This window comes from Carassius carassius, chromosome 10, assembly GCF_963082965.1.
Source record: "Carassius carassius chromosome 10, fCarCar2.1, whole genome shotgun sequence".
Classification (NCBI taxonomy): domain Eukaryota; kingdom Metazoa; phylum Chordata; class Actinopteri; order Cypriniformes; family Cyprinidae; genus Carassius; species Carassius carassius.
This window is the reverse complement of record NC_081764.1, coordinates 7,735,861-7,755,448: the sequence shown is the minus strand read 5'-3', so window position 1 is coordinate 7,755,448 and position 19,588 is coordinate 7,735,861. Positions and strand designations below refer to the sequence as shown.

Here is a 19,588-nt window from a genome sequence, read left to right as displayed (position 1 = left end):
CGTGTATTTGCCGGAATGGCAGTGTGAAAGGGGCTCTAGTCTCTTCTACTCTCCTAAAAAAAAAAAAAAAGTCTAACAATTATTTATACAGCAAAATCTGGTACGACCACGGATGTGGAAAATGGCATTGTAAATTGTTTGCTGTGTAATAAAAGTTTTTCTTCAAATAACAATAAATAATTAAGGCTAGACAGTGTAAAGGTGTTTGGAGACTGACAAGCGATTTAACGTGTTTAACACATGATGGCTCCTTCAGAGAGACCCAATGCTTAGTGTCACATAAACACTTTATAAACATTGGGCTGTAAAGATAATTATTTTGATTGCGGGATCCAGTGCGCCTCCTAACTTCAACATCTGGTTGAAATATGTGCTGTTGTGTGTGTGTGTTTCTGGCTTCAGTAACAGAAGACACATCCACACTCTGTGGAAACTGACTTTCTTCCCTCCGTTTATAGATTGCCTGAGTTGAAATGCTTAAAAGGAACGGTATACTGAGGTGTGCTTAAGAGCTCAGGATTGTGGGATACATGGAGCCTCTCATTTACTCACATTTTACTGTGCTGCTTAAGTCTTGAACTAAACTTCAAAAGTGCTAAATGTTCCTTAACAATACAAAGGGTCAGTTTAAATGTACAATCTGGAGCTTACTTTTCTTCTTAGGCAGAACACAAAAGACATTTTGAAGAACACTGGTGTCAAAACAACATTATATGGACGAAAACAACACTGAGACATTTCGTGTTTCACAGAAGAAAGTGAGTCATACAGTACTGAAATGACACAAGTAAATGGTGACAGAATTTTCATCTTTTGGTGAGTGTGGGTGTAAATTATAAAGAAACAGGGAGTGAAAGATGCAGCAAGAGCGTAAAAAAAAGAGATATTTCCCTTGGACACCATTTTCAGTTCCAGCCACCCTGTCCAGAACTTTTCCCTTTGACTTCTCTCTCGTCTCAAGAGTGTCTGTCTATCTCCCCAATGGCCTATAAATAACCTCAACCATTCCAAATGTCTGCTTTGATTTTATTAAGAAGATAAAGAACTAATTTATAGTACATTTTTTTCTTTTTTGGCAAATCCAAACATGGCTTTATCAGCAGCTGATTAATGAGGGAGAAACCAGCAAAAGAGCATTTGGTTAACACTAACTAAAGTACCGCTTATCAAGATTAAGACCAGTCAATAAGACCACCTTGAGGAAGCTTGTCTTTAGAAGAAATTCCTTATATTATTGAGACCGTGTAGTTTATCCAAAAATGATGTTGTCATTATATACTTTCATGGAATTTTCAAATCTTTATGACATTCTGACTTCGGTGGGTCCTAAAATGAGATCTTTAGCATCTTCAACTCGAACCACATGACTTGTGAGCTATATTCAAAGTCTTTTAAAGCCATACGGTGAGAAAAACACACTAATTGTGACAGTTGGTATTCTACAGAAATCATGTCATGTTTAACTGTCTCTCTCTAATCCCAGTGTGGAAACAGTTATAGCACTAAAAATGGTACTTATTGTTCTTTGTAGGGGTTTATAAGGACATGAGTGTGAATAAACAGTGACAGTATTTTCATTATTGGGTGACATTCAAAATAAATAGTATTGGAGTGAAATCCACTCACATTCACACACCTCTCCCTCGATATAACCCACTTTCTGAGGGGGCTAGGGCACATTCAAACACATGTTGCCCCCACTGTGGCCTGCTGTGGAGGAGTAGAGCAAGCTACTCCATCAGTTTTAACTGATGCTGTTATGCTGTCCCGTGACAGGCTGAATCAAACAATCACTGCACTACCGCGGCACTCGTCCTCAGCATTCAGCGCACATCGCATGCAATTCAGCCAAGCGAATCGCTGAGCGTTACGAGAGCCAAATTTGATCAACAAGCGCATCTCCTCTGTGCCATGGCAATCTAAGATGAAGATGATATTAAGAGGAAAGAGCAAAGTGATGAAGACGGTTAAGCAGGAGGGGGTGGGGCTGGGGATTTAGGGAAGATAGAGAGATCGAGAGAATGATGATGAAAGACAGGTGGAGAGGAAGAGTCTTTTTATCATCTCAAATACAATCAAGCACCCACACATAATGTAAAGAGAAAAAAAACAACAATTTGCTCTTAAAGGAATCACTTCTAGTACATCAAACCAATTGTAGATGCCATTTTTGGGATGTTGACAGCTCCTGTTTCATTGTATGGACAAGAGCAGCGAGAATATTTTTCAAATATTTTCCTTTTATGATCTACAGAGAAAAATAAGTCATAACTTTCCTTCTTTTTGTTTGTGGCTTCTTTTTCTTCTTCTCTTTTTTCCCCTTGCATTTTAATGTTTAATAACAGCCTTTGGCTATCTGTGAGCACAATTATTAGATATCCGCAGAGAGAAATTGAAAAATTAATCATACTCTCATAATTTTACACATGCTCTGATCCTTGAAAAATGTCACATTCTTGCTTTCGGATCAAATATGTCATCCGGAGAGCTGAACAGACTGCTTGTGTACAAAACCACTGCATTAATATTGCAATTATAAGATTATCTACTAGCGCTGTTTTTCATAATCACTCTTGCTAATTGAATTATTGTGCTGTAAGATCTTAAGATAACAGACGTGTTTATCATACCACAACAAGCATTTATGAAGATCAATTACAGTCAAATACAATATGAGCACTTCACTAAGAGGTCTTATATTACAGGAAATTCTGTTGATAGAAGAAGACATTAGGGAAATTACCCACAAACCCTTTCCAACCCCCGATAACACACATGACGAGCAGATTCACACAAACAGAATCACATGATCACATTCTAAAGGTTTAAAAAAAAAAAAAAAACAACAGCAGGAAGACAATATTTGCATTTTGCGTACATGGTCTTGCTTTCTGTGCAAAGTATGCAAGCAAGAGCTAGAGACAAAAATAAAAGATACCAAACATAGAAAATAGTCACAAGGCAAAAGAATGTTAAGTTGTTCTGTTCACTAGGGGTTTAAAAAATAAATAATATAAAATTATATTGTAATAAAAAATAATTTGTTATATATATATATAAAATTTGTATATATATATATATATATATATATATATATATATATATTTTTTTTTTTTTTTTAATTAATACATTTCATATTTTTTTATTGTTTATTTTTTTATTGTATTTACTTATTATTATTATGATCATTACAGTGTATTTTGGACAATCCTTTCACCCACAAAAAAAAGCCAAACAGATAAAAGCCTAACAAGTAATAAACTGTCTATCAAAATCTTGACATAGTAATGGTTTAGTGGTTTACAATCTGAAAATAAGGACTACTGAAGGATGCCTCATTCTCCAATTCCTATTTACAATACAGTCACCCAAACCTTGTTTTCATTCAAACGATTACACACTTGCTCTTGTGTTCTCTCTACACATCTGTTCAGAAGCCACGCAAAGCTCTTTGACCGCGGTGTCTCTGTCTATCCCGGCTCACAACGAACATTAAATCAAGTAGAAAATGCTTATATCTCTTTCTGCAAGATTTCACTTTTGCATTTCACAACTGGACATGATATTTTCCTCGGTCCCTCTCTGCTTACCTCTAAGAGATACTAATGTAAAAAACAGTGACTTATAATCAGAGTTCACATCTCTGTAGTCAAAAAGCACAACATATCTGAGAGTACAGTGGGTAAAAAAAAAAGTAAAGAAAAAAAACGAGAAACAGACAGTGAGTGTGTGCAGACAAAGGCCTTGTCTTATTTTCTGTGCCATTTGCTAGCTAGTGCTTTCACGGCCCTTCCCATTACATCATGTCAGAGGTTGTAAACAAGCAAATAACAACAGCTCACTGACGCTCAGAGCGTCTCACGGTCGCATGCCCACCACTGTGAAGGGAATTGCTCTCTGCATTCTTCCATGCTGCAAAACATTTGTTTCTTTATTGTCCATGTAAATAATACATCATCTTTTCCTTCCCCTCCTTCCTTTCATACGGAAGAAAAAAGGAAAGGGGGGTAGGATGAAGGATTTATGTGTACAGTGTGCAAAGGGGAACTATTTATGGAGGGTGTCATTCCTAGAACGCAAGGTGCCATCACTGATATTTATGGGAAGACATCACGGCACTGACAGGGAATATCATTTCTCCAAATGGTACACAAGCAGTCAGCGGCCAGCACCATTTCTCTTCGGAATAGAGGCCACATCACTGCTGCGCACCTATGAAGTGGTTATTACTGGCAGGAGTGATGGCACGAGAGGACTGTGATGAACATAACTGGGTTTGCTGGAGGAAGATGGGTCAGACTTGTTCATTCTGGACTAACAGAATGAGATTTGAGCTTTTTTATTTCCTGTAATCTTTTTACACAGGGTCATGTGATATTTGATACTTAAAAACCCCATGAAATCAATATTTGAGGTATTTGGCTATTAGTTTCTAATAAATTTAGCTTGACATTTTTTACTGTAAATTACCAGATAAACACATCGCAAATGTACAGACTTTCTATAGAGGAAATATGGACAAAAATATTAATCTTGCACTACTACGTGCAAAAAAAGGGACCCTCAATGTCACTACAAGCTAAAGCACTTGATTTTGTATTTCTTAATAATGGTATGGGGTTCTGGTTACTTTTTTCATGTAATGTTGGGATATATTGTATGTTTATAATGATATGTATGTCTGTATGTCCACTAGGAGATTTATATTCTCCTGCCAGGCTGTTGTTGTAAATACAAATCCATTCTTCAGTGACTTGCCTGATTAAATAACAATTAATAATAATAATAATAACAGAATTAAAACTATAATATTGGATGATCACCATATTTTCTTAAAATAAAAATAAAAGCAAATAAATGCACACATATACACACACAAACTACCATTCAGAAATTTAGGGGTTATTAAGTTATTTAAAATAAATTCACTTTTCTAAGACATGCTGTATTTAGTTACTACAGTTTTAATGTTGCAAATGTAGGATCTTATTTACTACAGTACATTTTTGATTTAGCTTCTGCATGTCAAAGGTAATTTCTTTACCTCCCTAAAGCAATTACTACACAAGTGCAACAACTCTGTCCTGTAAGAAGGCATTCTAACATCTTTATATGTGCCATAAACGTCTTTATAATGTCCCTTGCATGTTTTAAACCCTACAGAATAATCCACTGATGAAGATTTGATTCTGTGAGGCAATATGTGCATGTCAGATACAAACAAAACAAACAGCTGCAGCACATCATCATCAAATCACATAACAATCAGGTATATTGGCATTGTGGTATGTTTCTCATCTGCAATCCTAGGAACGATATGAGAAGAGCCTGTAGCTAGCTCGAGACACGTAGAACCCTAGCACTTCACTCTGTCAGCCACAGTCTGCTTGAATGAACTCTGAATGAACACTGACGTCTATTATCCGCCTAGTGCCAGCAGATTATGAATAAGAAATAAAAGCTACCTCAGATACAGCACTTCTGCATTAGTGACGGGTGGGCACCATGAGCGCACACTCAAATGTACGCATGTCCTGAACACCCAACCGTACCTTCGTTCCAAGCCCCAAGAGCCCATCTAAGATTCCTTAATCAGAAAAAACGCGCAGCTACACTGATTACCGTTTTATTGAAACAAATAAGTGTTTTAAAAAACGGGCCGAAAGGCCTAGTTTCAATTTCAATAGCTCGTTTAACCCTTATCATCCCGATTCCTCAGGGACCATTCTATGTTAATTGGATCTCCACTGCATTTGCATTGGGGCTGTTAACAAGCGCAGCCTATGAATATTAATTACCCAGAAGTTTTTGGTCCTATGAAGTATGAATATAGAAATATGTATTTCTTGACACATATTAATTCTGTGAAGTTTTTTAAAAAGAAACGCTCATTAAAATTGCACAAGCTCCATGCTCAAATGTATCCCCATGATACTGTGGCATCTTTAACTTTATCATTAATAAATTGGGTCATATTAGCCAAAAAAAACACCCTCCACTAAATAGTATTTTCATTTTCTTGTATGTAAACAAAACTAACATTTTGCCACACCTGGCATTTATTTAATCAAACAACAGTCAAATTGGGGAAACACTAACTATCTAACTATCACTAACTATCTAATTGCAGTATGTGTGTATTTAAGTGTGTATTTAATCTGTCAATCACTAAATATCACTATAAAACTCTTGAGATGTATTTAATCATAATTTTTGTTTATATAATAATACGATTATTTTATTAATTTTAAACCACATAGAAACTCCTCATATGAAATGCTTTTCTTTTGTTGACAACAGATTTATCAACCATTGTTATTACATGCTTTTTAAGATGTTTGGAGAATGTTAAATTTTCAAATGCATGTAAAAAAGAAACTCAAACTGGAAAAAGGATCACCCCCTGTTGTGATGTGACTCTACTAACTTTGCAAATCTAGACTTTGCCATATTTGCCCACTCTTCTTTGCAGAACTGCTCAAGTTCAGTTAAATTTGATGGTGAAGGTAAATTTCTGTAACTGCTGCAGAGTTGCTGTAGGCCTCTTGGTTGCCTCTCTGACCAGTTTCCTCCTGACTCATTCATCCAGTTTAGAGCAATGTCCTGATCCAGGGAGGGTCTGTGATGTACCGAATACCTTCCACTTCTTAATAATAGACTTCAGTGTTCTTGTAGGCATTGATATAGCCTTTGAATTTTTTTCGTATCCATCTTCTGACTTGTTCCTGTCCACAACTTGATCTTTTATCTGATCTTTTGACAGTGCCATGCCACCCAATTTCAGTTTAAATTTTAGACCCTGTATGTAAACATTCCAATCAAATGACGATGTTGAGATTGTGTGAAAACTGGAATATGTGCATTAATATGTTTCAAAAGCACGAAATGCTGTCATCATGCATTTCATTTAAGGCATGCACTCCGCAGCGATGTTTGATTGTTTGAAAAGCGTGGAAGATTACAGAGAGACAGAAGTTATTCTTTCATGAGAAAATGCAAGTGGTGCGTTAAGAAGAAATCCTCCCTCGCTGCTTTCGGGACTACAAATAAGCCTTCTTATACTAAAACAACACGGATGCATTTCCCAGTGCAGTCACAGTCCGACAGCTGCTGAGAACACCTGCTCAGAGTGTAAAGTTCCCCTCTTTAAGGCACACACACACAAACACTGGCATCAAAGTCCATCCGGTCTCTGCAGACAATAAGATGTGCTTTATACTCACTAATGGTACCAGCATAGCAAACATGAATGTATGCATGTATACGAATTGACCCCCATTTTAAAGCAAAGGTACTGTACTGTATATGAGAAGTGGAAGAATAGGATGCTCCTTTATTAAACACATGCAGAGATGCAAAACCCACCCACTCACGCATATGGACACACACATTTGGGCTCACTTTGACAGCCTCTTCAAATGCATACACATATTCTCTCACTCCACTACTTGTCTCCATTGCTGACCATTTCACCTGATATCCATTAGTAAAGCAGTTTCCAGTATGCACTCTAATGTAAAGGCTCTCCACAGCAAAACCGCCAAACCGACTGCCGCACGCCAGCACAGAGAAGCCCCTCTCATCCCTAACAGTCAAGCAAACCATATAAACAGGATGCAAACTACTTATAGGTGCATTTTATCATGGGTAAATCATGTGTCATTGCTGAGAAGGAGATCAGAGATGCCGTTGCGACAATGCAACCACTTCCTGCAGATTCCAGACAGCCTGCCTGGGGGTATCAGGGGGTGAGAGGGGCACTGCCAGAGGGATATATTGCCTACAACAATTAGTTACGATCCCGAAAAGCAATATGCTTAAATTGTAGCATGCTTTGGAGATTTACGCTCAGCGTGTTTCAGTTTTGCAAATAATTATTCCTCCTCTCTTCTGCTTACAAGCACATTAATGTACAATTTCAATATCCATCTGTATGATTATGAATCAGATCGGCCATCAATCGGCAGATACAGCCGAGAGATTCATCCCGTAATAAAACTGTCACCTGTTCCAGGATAAAGACAGATGTTGCCAGTTGGGAGATAACATAATTAAACCGTTCAACGAGGGATTCCATAAAATTATCAAAATTGAAGGAAGCACTAGCATTTTACCAATAAAGCAATTTGGGGCAATATGTGGTGTCATAAGACCAATCTCCTGCTCAGGATTTGCAATAAGTTGGAGGCTCTGCCTTTCTCTAGTGCAATCTGACAATATTAACAGTTTACAAGCAGATACCTTAAAGCAAAGAGAGAATGAAAAAGAGCACAAATGTGTCTTTTCTTCACTCTCTCTCGACTCTCATCGGAGTAGGGTTGCCAAAAATTCAGAATTAAATTTTTTTATCATTTTTTTTATTTATTAGTAAGAATCTGAGGCTCATAGGGTGTTGAACTGGCATGTTATTGTTAATGTTATTAAATATGTTAATATTTAACAATATGTAAATTTTATTTTATATATAAAAATATGATACAATATTAAAATAACATATATTATACACATCAATATACCAAAAATATATATATTTTCAGATTTTTCTTTTACAGATTCATCACTAATTGCTTGGCATTATCTTGTGATTTGTAACAAAGCATGTTTCTCTCTAAACGAACTGAGATGAGTTTACTCTTCCATCAAAGAACAGCACTTACTCATACTGTAGCATTACTCTCTGGTTGTCTTTCTTTTCTGTGGTTTTGAGATGATGGTGGTATGCCTTTGAGAAAGGGTGCTCTCAAATGTAATTAAAAAAAGAGTGCCATGAGACAGGGCATTAATATTTTAAATTTAAGGGCAGTAACAACTGAGCAGGATTCCTGTAAGTTCCTCTGCAAGTCTGAGTCAACCTCTGCTTGCTTAAACATGCAAGAGATTAAATATGCACCTACTTAATCACTCATAGCCCATCAGGAATCATGCCATATAGAGACTCAGATGCACAGAAAAGTGAGAGTGTAGAATGTGCAAAATAAAGAAAAACTGCAATACAAGCTAACAATACAAATAAATCAGTTTTTCGCTGCATGCGAAATGAGATAAATGGAAAGCAAATCTAGATTTTGCAAGGAAAAGAGAAAGAGCCCAATAATCTCATATGCATCCCCTTTAAAGCTACAGAAGACATCTCAATAATGTATAAAACTTTGCTATGATTTGTCAAGGTACCAAAGTTGAAATGTGTCTCATCAGATTTTTCCTTGATCAGCTGAGCTATGCTGAGCTACACACTCTCTTTGCTGTCAATCAAATCCTTCCACAGCCCATAAACAGGATGTACAGTGAATAATTATTAAGATCTTGTACATTTATTTCAGATGTCATCGCTGCATGCAAGATAAGAAATGACTTGCGCAACTATATTCAACAGTCTATTCCAAACAAATGCATAAAGCGGTATGAGAGGGCTCCCAGATTGATAATCCTGGAAACTGAGCCTGGATCAGAAACTATCGACAACATCCTTGTTTTACAGCTATTTCTGTGTGGTTCACACAGGTTTACTTCCCGTTACAGAAGCTGCAAAAAAAAAAGAAAAAAAAATGCTAAAAACACACACACAAAAAAATGTTTTGCTCTTGCATAAAAGCAGACTGTCTTTATTTTCTTTAAATCTTTATCTCTCAAGATCATCTTCACTTCCTCATCAAAAGATGTTGCTGAAAACCACAACTTCTCTTTCTGCCTCGCCGAGTGCAAGACAAGACTCTGCGCGCTCTTTGAAGAGGCCCGAATAACAGCCTGTGATGGAGCACAATCAGAACGTGATTGACGGCATTCTCGCTTTAAGTTGTAATGAGAGTACCGTACATTGTGTGAGATCAGATATAGGTCCGTATAATTGCAGGTTTGGGTCACAGTTGTGTCAAATTTCTTGTGGAGCACATGAGAGATGCAATCTATTAGACGGCTGTCTTGGTTGTGTGGCCATGGAAGGATGTTTGTATTGTGAATGGGGAAATTCCTGTGGGTGCACTCGCTGCTGCAATGAGCAATGGCTGACATGCAAAAAAAAAAAAAAGTACATAAACCTAACATATATATATATATATATATATATATATATATATATATATATATATATATATATATATATAATGTCACTTATGTGACACCATACAAAAACACATCTAAACCAATCATAAAAAACGAAATATACAGATTTATGCTCACAGTATAAAAATGTTACAAATATATAAAATATTTAATTATATAATAATGATGTGTTCTTTGTTAGGACTGTCAATTGATTTAAAAAAAAGAAACAAATTGCAGTCCATTGTCATGAATAAATGTGTGATTTTTTTCTATTTTATATATGTAAATATAACTAACTGTCCTTAATAAACATGTTAAATTAATTTCTTTTGATATTTGCCCTAAACCTTTTCTCCACTGCTTCTCATGGAATTGCATCCCAACTACATCATAAGGACGTCTGCAGACATGTTTTTTCCCTGATCTTGTCAACCACAGACCACAGAGAGAGATGAATTGCTCACTGGAGTTGGCCCTTTCGCTACAATGGAAATCTTTTGCATAAATGCTGTCAGGGGTGGTCTGTCCCTTTAATTTTGGTGAATTATATGCATAAAGCTTTTAAAGAGTGGACCTAAATTTTTAGTACAAGGATGAAAGACGTTTGAGGTGGCTTTATATGAATCTAAAGGCTCTATTCTATCTAGAGAACTCCCATTTAGGGACACATCTCTTTGGTATAAGGTAATAGCACTGGGGATTTGACTTCTAAATGGAGATGTTTAAATGAAGCTTATGGTCTACTTCCTCCCAAATCGGACTAGTTTGAGAAGATAAATTCCCCTGTCAAGGTCGAGATGATCAGACAGATCACCATTATTTTATCCCCCATCTTTATTAATGAGCAGTGTCTTTCACAGTTATGTCGACTAATCAGGATAGATGATACGTCAGCCTCAATGTTAGTTGTTTTTCACATATGTAAGGAGTCGTAGGGGTTTATAAATTGAGAGATAATAAAACTGTACAGCTTGTCAGAGGAGAAACTGGGCTTTTGGAGGTTAAAAAAGGTCACGCTTTATGTACTGTGTGCACAACACAAGAAAAGAGACTGGTCTGTTGTATAAAAGATGTCAATTATAATATAACTAAATTCTTTTTCCTGGGAAAAAAAATTAAGAGCTGGTTATAATGATCAAAACTGATGAAAAACCAAAACATAATTTATAAGCTATGACATTTGGACTAGAATATTGGCTCTGTGCAGACCTGCCTTAAGGAAACTTGAAGGGACAGTTCACCCAAAAATTAAAATTCTATAATTTTTCACTCATCCTCATGCCATTCATAACCGTATTTGAAATTACTTTCTTCTACAGTTCCACAGAAGAAAGTAGAAACTGTAGAAGAAAGTAGAAAATAGGCTGTAGGCTCTCTGGCCTCAGTCTCATAACCAAAAGGTTGCGGGTTCGAGTCTCTTTTATCGAATGTACAAAAATAAGTGTAACCTCCTTAAAATTTTTAAAGACACAAGAGTAATTATATTATGGTAGAATTTTTTTTCTTTTCCTTTCTTTTCTTTTCCACTTTAAATGGAAACTATGCTCCACATAGAAAAACTAGCTTTTAATGGTAGTTTTAATATATGCTATTTTCAAAAAGCTGTTAAATTAGTTGCTCTCCAATATTGTTATTCACCATTAACAAGCATGAAAAAGCTTAAGATGGTTCCTTCACTCACCACAGTCATAATAAAACTATGAAGTAATGTTAAAAACTACACTTTTTTTGTTAAAGTGTCAAGAGCAGATCCCTGATTGGGTCAATCGCTCTGACATTCAGCCTCTCACTCTCTCTCTCTCCTCTCCCTTCTTTCTCTCTCCATTTCCTTGCATTTGTCAGAGTCATAACCCTGTTGTCTCAGCCGAGTGAATCAGATTGAGCCCCTGGCACGGAATGAAGGCAAAGTCAACAGGAATTAAGTTTCAGTGCAACTGTTTACTCAACTGTGGCCTGTAGTTATTGAAATCTTATCCATGGTTTTATATGACGACTGCGGTAATGAATTCAGTATGCTTGTGATTTTCGAACTGACAACATCACGCTTAGTCTGAGAAGCACACGACAGACTGAAGCAATTCAGAGGACGGGGAAGGCGAATCACCGAGCCAATCACAGATGCTTCAGATTATTGACTGACGGTGATATCCTATAGTTACAGATTGATCTCAAGCAGACTGAAGGGAAAATCAAGATGTCAAATGGGTTTTATTCCTATACGTAATCCAAAATATACATTCAAATTCACAACCAACAACTTACCAAAATAAACCTAATACAAAATCTATATTCCTTGTATGAAATAAGACCAAAACAAATCAGTTTTGGGTCGTGCTCTGCTTTCAAACCAACCGTCACATAGGCCTGTCCTGTTTGCCATAAAAACCAAGGCTTTTCAGTTCGACGACAGCCATGTTACTCCAACAGACAGCTACATCAGAGGCTCCCCATCCCCACCAAACAACCCTTGACAACATCTCCCATCATGCCGTGGGGTGCAGATAACACATGACTGGCTGATCTTTTCAATGCTGGCCCGCTCAACACGTTGTCATGTGGGCAAATGCAACACTTAGACAGAAAGAGCTCGTCTGTTTATTTCAGTGTGAGTGAAGATGTTTTAGGCACTCTTGGTATATAAAAAAACAGCTGCAAAACTCCAAGCTCCAGTTCTTTGAAAGGAAGCTCTCCATAATCTCGACCTGAGTGTTAGGGGTGTTTACAATGCGACAGGTGAAATCTGTGGCATTTGGGTGAATGCAGCACATACACGACTGTCCATAAATTCCATTGCACCTATGCATTTGTCCATTGCAACACGCCTGATAAATATTTCAATTGAATACAGATGCTGTGGAGTTGCAGGGATAAACACACTGGCAACCAAAAACACAATCACAGAAAGAGCACTTAGTGCTCTCAATATACATAAATAATCATAATAATGTGTTTATGTACTCTCGTTGGAGGGGGTGCAACGATTAAATATTTACAAGCACTTAAAGAGGGGAGAGAAGGATGCTGTTGACATGCGTTAATAACAGACAGGTGCAAGAAAGAAAGAAAGAAAGGTAGGAACATGGGTAGGAAGGAACAAACAAATAAAGGGTGGAAAAAAATTTAAAGAAGGAAGAGAAGAACAACATAAATGATCAAAAGATGAAAGGTATGAATACAAAATAAAAAAAATGAAAATAGGAAGGAACAAACAAAACAACAAAAAAGTGAAAGAAAGTTTGAGGATGGAAGAAAAAAAAGAAAATAAAAAAGGAAAGAAAGAAAGAATTAATTAACGAATGAATGACTGATGGAATGTACTTGAAAAGATGGATATGAATATGAAAAGAAAGAAAGACCTGCTGCTGCTGGAAGTTGACGAGGTCAGACGCTGTGATGTCAGAGGAAGGAGTGGCGCTCTTGGATCGAACTTCTCTGTGTCCCTCCACACTAGGTGGGGAGCCGTTCTGATTGGCTGTTCCATTTGTCGCCTCTGTCCTTGACTCTTGCATCATGACTTAAAAACCTGCAGTGGAGACACAAAACAGGAATAAAAAAAACATCAACAACACAGTTGTCAAATAATTTCAAGAAAACATCAATTTATTTTTGTTCCACTTGATTTCACTTTTCCCATCTTTCATTGTCTGTGCTGCTTTGTTTGCAAGGATGACTCCAGTTTAACAATAATAGTAATAAACTAAAAATATGACAACACTTTAACACTTTTGTTTCTTGTATCTTTCATCACATCACAGGCTGAAAAGGGGCGAGATTAAAAGAAGCTATTCATCGTTTTCCGTTTGTCTTTCTTCTTTCTGCTGGGCCTAAAAGAATGAAGAAACAGCAAAGAGCAAATGGGATGGGAACCCAACCTCGGTCACGTCTCAGCAGAGAGGCCCAAGAAAACACACTCGCTCACAAACAAAACTTGTTCTAGTGAAATTGATATATTTACTTGCATTGCTCCCAGAACCACCACAGCCTGATGGCGTATTAATAGGAAACAGGGCAGGAGAGTTGGTCAGATTACAAATCTCCCAATTCAAAACTTCTCGGCAAACGTTTGCATCCTGGGTGTTGAGTTAACGCCACAGTGCTGGACCCGCACACAAATAAACAAACCTGAAAATATTCCGATGTACTTCCAAAGTATTTCCAATAATACATTACACTTTAATGATGCCTATTCAGACACACAAAAAGCCTTTTTGTTCTTCCAAACGTTTCCCATCTAACAGCCCGGTCCTGCATTACTCTCAAAAGTCTAGTTTTCTCCTTCAACACATTTATATCTTTTGCATTCACTTGCTGGTGAGAACTGCCTTGTAGCTCCATTGCAGACCATCTTAATGAAGCTGACCAAGTCGGGCAGAAGTAAATTAACTTGGCTTATTAATTATTGATATGAAGCAGAATGAATGCCCTTAAAGCAGTGGGTGCTAATCACATAGGCAGGTGAAAATTGAAAAGAATTCAGATTTATAATGCTGCCCCCTTTAGGCGTGTAATAATTGTTCAGCTAGGTTTGGAGGGGAGAGGCGGCTTGCAGAGGCAGACAAACACATTAGGTATTGATCCATCTGGACCACTGATGGGCCGTGCCTCTTCTATTGTGAGTTTTTGATAAGGCTAATGTACTAGAAACAAGAAGGGATGAATTGAAACACATCAACTACTAAACAATTTATATATAAATTATTTTTTATATAAATTATTATATATATAACGGTATGTATTTGACAAAATCACAAATTGAAATGATTTATTATTTTATAATCATATAAAAGGCACATAATATAATAAAATAAAATTATTTATTTTGTTTGGGTAATTAATTATTTTAAATTTTTATATTTAATTTACTTATTTAATTTAGTTATTTTATTTAAAATACAGGCATATATATATATATATATATATATATATATATATATATATATATTAGTGCTGTCAACGTTAACGCATGCGATTAATTTTTGTCTGGTTTAACGTGGCAAAATATTTAAAGCAATTAATGCAGCATCCGTATTTTCTGCCATCCGTTGGCTAGCTTTACATTATATGATCACGCTCTTATTCATTTAAATGCTTTTAAACATTTCAAACGCGGCAAGACAAAAGAGAATGCGCTGTCTGTGAATGCCCTTATGTGACACATACACACGTACACACACACACACACACACACACACACAATGCATAGACAGGGCGCCAGAATCCAGTTCTCTTAAGCGCTTGAACTAACAATAAACATCCCAAAGTGCCAGTTTTGTCGATTATCCTCATAAGAGCAATCTTAAATGATTTATATAAAGTCTAAAATGAACAAAAAGATTTGTGACAGAATGAGGCGAGATCCATAGACAGTATATAAACAGTGAGATCCGCGTGTCTGTCTGCTCTTAAAGGGACAGCAGCCAATAAAGCTTCCTGTCAGTACTATTTTTAATGTTTTTGAAAGAAGTTTCTTCTGCTCATCAAGCCTGCATTTATTTGATCAAAAAAGATAGACTGCTGTTTAGGTTATATTTTGGGGAGTTTGTTTACATAATTGTGTGGTTCTGAAATTTATCAAGGAGTATTTATAATGCCATGCATTTTTAATCAAATACATGCAGGCTTGATGAGAAGAAAGAATTTCTTTCAAAAACATTAAAAATAGTAATGTTTCCAAACTTTTGGTCTGTACTGTATATATATATATATATATATATATATACAAAGTGATTAGTCAGAAATACTGAATTTGCATTTTAAATCCGCAACACATCAACTTACTAAAACAAAAACAGTAACAACTTTTTTTATTTCTTTTAAAAAATTATTCTAAATTCAGTAATCCACTTTTTACATATAATAAATTAAATTAAATTGTAAAAATAGCTTCATTTCACACACACACACACACAAATAAAAAAATATATATATTTATAGATTTTTCATGACTGTGGGAACACTGTTCTTTTTAACCCCTTTCATCACTAATTTTATTTTTAACTAAAAAAAAAGAAAAAAGAAAAGAAAAACCTTGAATACACTATGTACATAATATATTTGTGTAACTAAACTATACTCAAAATCACCCTTTCAATTAGACACAAATGGACCAAGTACCTGGTACTCCCACAAACAAGCTGTGGCTTGTTTAGCTACAGTAGCTTCTCTCTCTTTCTGTTTTAGGTTTTACGGTCTCATTTGTTCTCTCTCCTTTTTTTCATAGCGTTCCATAAAATAGGGTGATAATGGCTATTATGTACGCACTCTCATTCCGTACAAAATTTTCATAATTATAAAGGAAGGGCGTAAATTCGCGCATGTGTGGCTTTTCTAAAAGTAATCGTGAGAATGGACCGGGGGGCTATTTTAATCTACGCAAAACTAATGACCCACAATAAAGACATGAAGTGCAGCGAATGCAAAGTAATGCACACGTGCCGATATCCACATCTGAAGTGGACTTATTCAAATTAACACCCAATTAGGGCTGCACGATATTTGGAAAAAATGACATTGCGATATTTTATTTTTTTGCGATATATATTGCGATATGAAATCTAATCAAATTTTTTCTTACAAACAAAAATGGGGTGAGCACACTTACATTCTCATTTGAAATGATTTAAACATTGACACCATCATGTCAATTGATTAATATGCGCGAGGGAGAGAGAGCAAGACAGCGTTGTTTGAAGACGGTGAGCGCGCTCTCTCTCTCTCTCTGCCCTGTTAAACTGACAGGATTTAAAAACACATGCAAATGATAAACTTTCACTCTATGATGGTCAAGCTGTGCAATTAATCAACGAATCACATTCGTCAAGGGCCGGGGAGCAGCTGGCTCGTACAGTTAAATGAATAACGAATCAACTACGACAACCTACATCGCACATCCTGCGATGTGACTATCGTGGATTCGTACATCGCGATATCGATGCTTAAACAACACATCGTGCAGCCCTACACCCAATTAATTTCAGAATTGACAAACAAATGAAACCTATAAATCTACTTTCTCATAAAAATTTCACCATGAAATAATTCAAGAGCTGCAATATCACAAAAAAAAGGATTAAAGAAAATGCCTATTATCCATCACTATTATCAAATAGATGGAGGAAAAATAGAACCTGATGGAAGGGCATTAATAATGTCAATGGCTTTATGAATTAAGCTATTGTTTTAGTGTCTTATCATTATGATTCCAGCTTTGCATTCTCCTCACTTTGATAACATAAGTGCAGTTGTTTGCTTGTCATTTTCTGTTATCATGTTTGGTACAAAAAAGGCTTCTGGATGCAATATAAACACAAATAACAGACAAACGCATGTATAACCAGCAAGGGTTCACATGAAATGGATGTTTGTTTTCTTTAAATAAAAAAGAAAACAAAGACTTACGGAAAAAACTTGAATATAATGGAGATTCCCTGCGATTAAGCCACCAGGCACCTACTAAACAAACCTCTATCATCAGATGTCTGCGCCTTTTCCCTGCAAAACGCTTGCTTGCTAAACACAACAAATGTTTGGAACAAACAACGGATAATACAACAAGGTCAGAATTTGCACATGTTGATGTTTTGTTCGGTTCATCTGATATTGCGAGCAGTCACACCCCACCCGGCCAACATAAAGGCATGAGCAAATACAGAAAATCAAGAGCTTTCTCCCTTATTTATTGTCTCCCAGGATTTGACTGTGAGCATGTTTATGGCATAAGGTGTGTTTGTGTGTAGCGTGCACCAGGCCGTAAAGCAGACTCCATCAGCGTTAAAAAGATTCTGTCATTCCGGTAAGTTCTGAAAGCCCACCTGCTCTTACAAGCCTGTGTTCTCACACCACCCCTGTTTACACAAGCGCCCAACAAAAGCAAGACATTCTTACACACCAGATAAGTAGACACAATAAAGAGGACAAAACCCCATGATCACACTGTTATTTAGGTTCAACCTTGTTGCTTGTCTAGACAATACAACGACTGAAAAGCTGTGAGAGCATCTTGAGGTTTTTCTTTTATGCTTTCCTCCCAAGGATTCCTGATGAGTAACCCAGACAGCCTATAACAATAGGCCGATAATTACTTACATATTATTTACATAACTATAGTCAATAACAGACAAATGGACAACATAAAAATTCTCTACTATTTAGTAAAAAATAACAACTAAATAAATAATACTAATAATATTAATACTACTAATAATAAAATCATTTTAAATGCTAAGTGAATTTAGGCATCAACTTTATAATGTACAATATAAAAAATGGATATTCATTATGCGATTTAATTATACAACATTCAGACACAAATCAAAAGGTAAAAATTATTCACATCTCATGAATGACCTGAGATGTACTGATATAAAAATTGTAGCCGATTCCGACGAGTTACTACCTATTTAAAAGGACAATATTAAAATTCTACACAAATTGGTAAAAAAAGGAAAATTAGATTAGATAGATATTTGTTAGATTACATATATATATTATTAGTATTTTTAAATTTTAAATGAAGCATTAGCACATTAGATGCACAATCTACTGAAAAACTTGGTAAATAAATAAAGGTAATGTGTGTGTGTCTCTGTGTGTGTGTGTGTGTATATATATAAAAAATCTCAGGGGTAAAAATGTAAAATCTCTGGGGGATTCAAAAAAATCTTGGATTCATAGTGCCCAGCCCCAAAGTGTAATGCAAGTTTGACTGAAAATGGACTGAGATGGATGCTAATCCTCCTCAAAAGTCTGTCTGATACAAATCTAAGCTAGATATCAATAGCAATATGTTACCTTTGGTTTGGGTCTTCTGCATCAAGGAGCAACTTTGCATCATTCACACACTAGTGACTCGCCCTCGTGGAAAAGATTTGCACGTCACCCTCTCAAAGAGGAAATGACAGCAGCAAAGACATTCTGCCAAAAGGAGATCTCAGTGCAAGACCAAACAGCTCCTCTTATCTTGACGGGCCTCTCCAGGCCAGAAACATATCTCGACACTTCTGTGGTGACATTCTGAGAACAAAACCCCACCACGTTTGAACAGACGGGTTTTGTCTTTTCTTCTGTGTTTTCTTGAGTTTGCTTCCAGACCTTGTAGGGCTAATGCTGGTCCGGCAGCTCATACAAACAAAGCTCGCTATTTGTTTAATAACTGATTGCTGCCATGACTACGGTAAACAAGGGGAGAACAGGGACTTTTCTTTCTGTTTATGAACAAACACATCTTCTCGCAAAGAGCAATTTAACATTAACCAGGTGGAATGATCAACAGATCCCATAGGTTACACAGAGGGCGAGCCGAAATGTAAACAAACTTCAGAGACAGAGAGCAAGCGATGGGACGAAAAGAATGGAAGAAGACGGCCAAGCATGTATGGACAGCAAGGTCAATGCAAATGCAGCCCGTCTTGAATAAACAGTTGGAGGAGAATCTCAAGACAAACAAACAGTCGTTCTCCTGACATTTAAAGAAGCATTAGGACGGGTGGGCTACAGCTGCTAACAGCCAACGTGAATGTGAAATAGATGGGGAAGAGGGGTGTCGCTC

The 19,588-nt window shown here is 36.5% G+C and overlaps 1 protein-coding gene across 9 annotated transcripts in view; it reads right to left on the bottom strand.

Moving 5' to 3' along the window:
* LOC132151655 (forkhead box protein P1-B-like) overlaps positions 1-19,588 on the bottom strand; it is a 158,910-nt gene that overhangs the window by 85,111 nt on the left and 54,211 nt on the right. For all 9 annotated transcript variants that reach the window (XM_059559927.1, XM_059559930.1, XM_059559928.1 and 6 more), the window contains one exon: positions 13,398-13,564. In XM_059559927.1, the coding sequence (XP_059415910.1) occupies positions 13,398-13,553 (156 nt within the window). In that variant the 5' untranslated portion in view covers positions 13,554-13,564. The remainder of the gene's footprint in view (positions 1-13,397; positions 13,565-19,588) is intronic.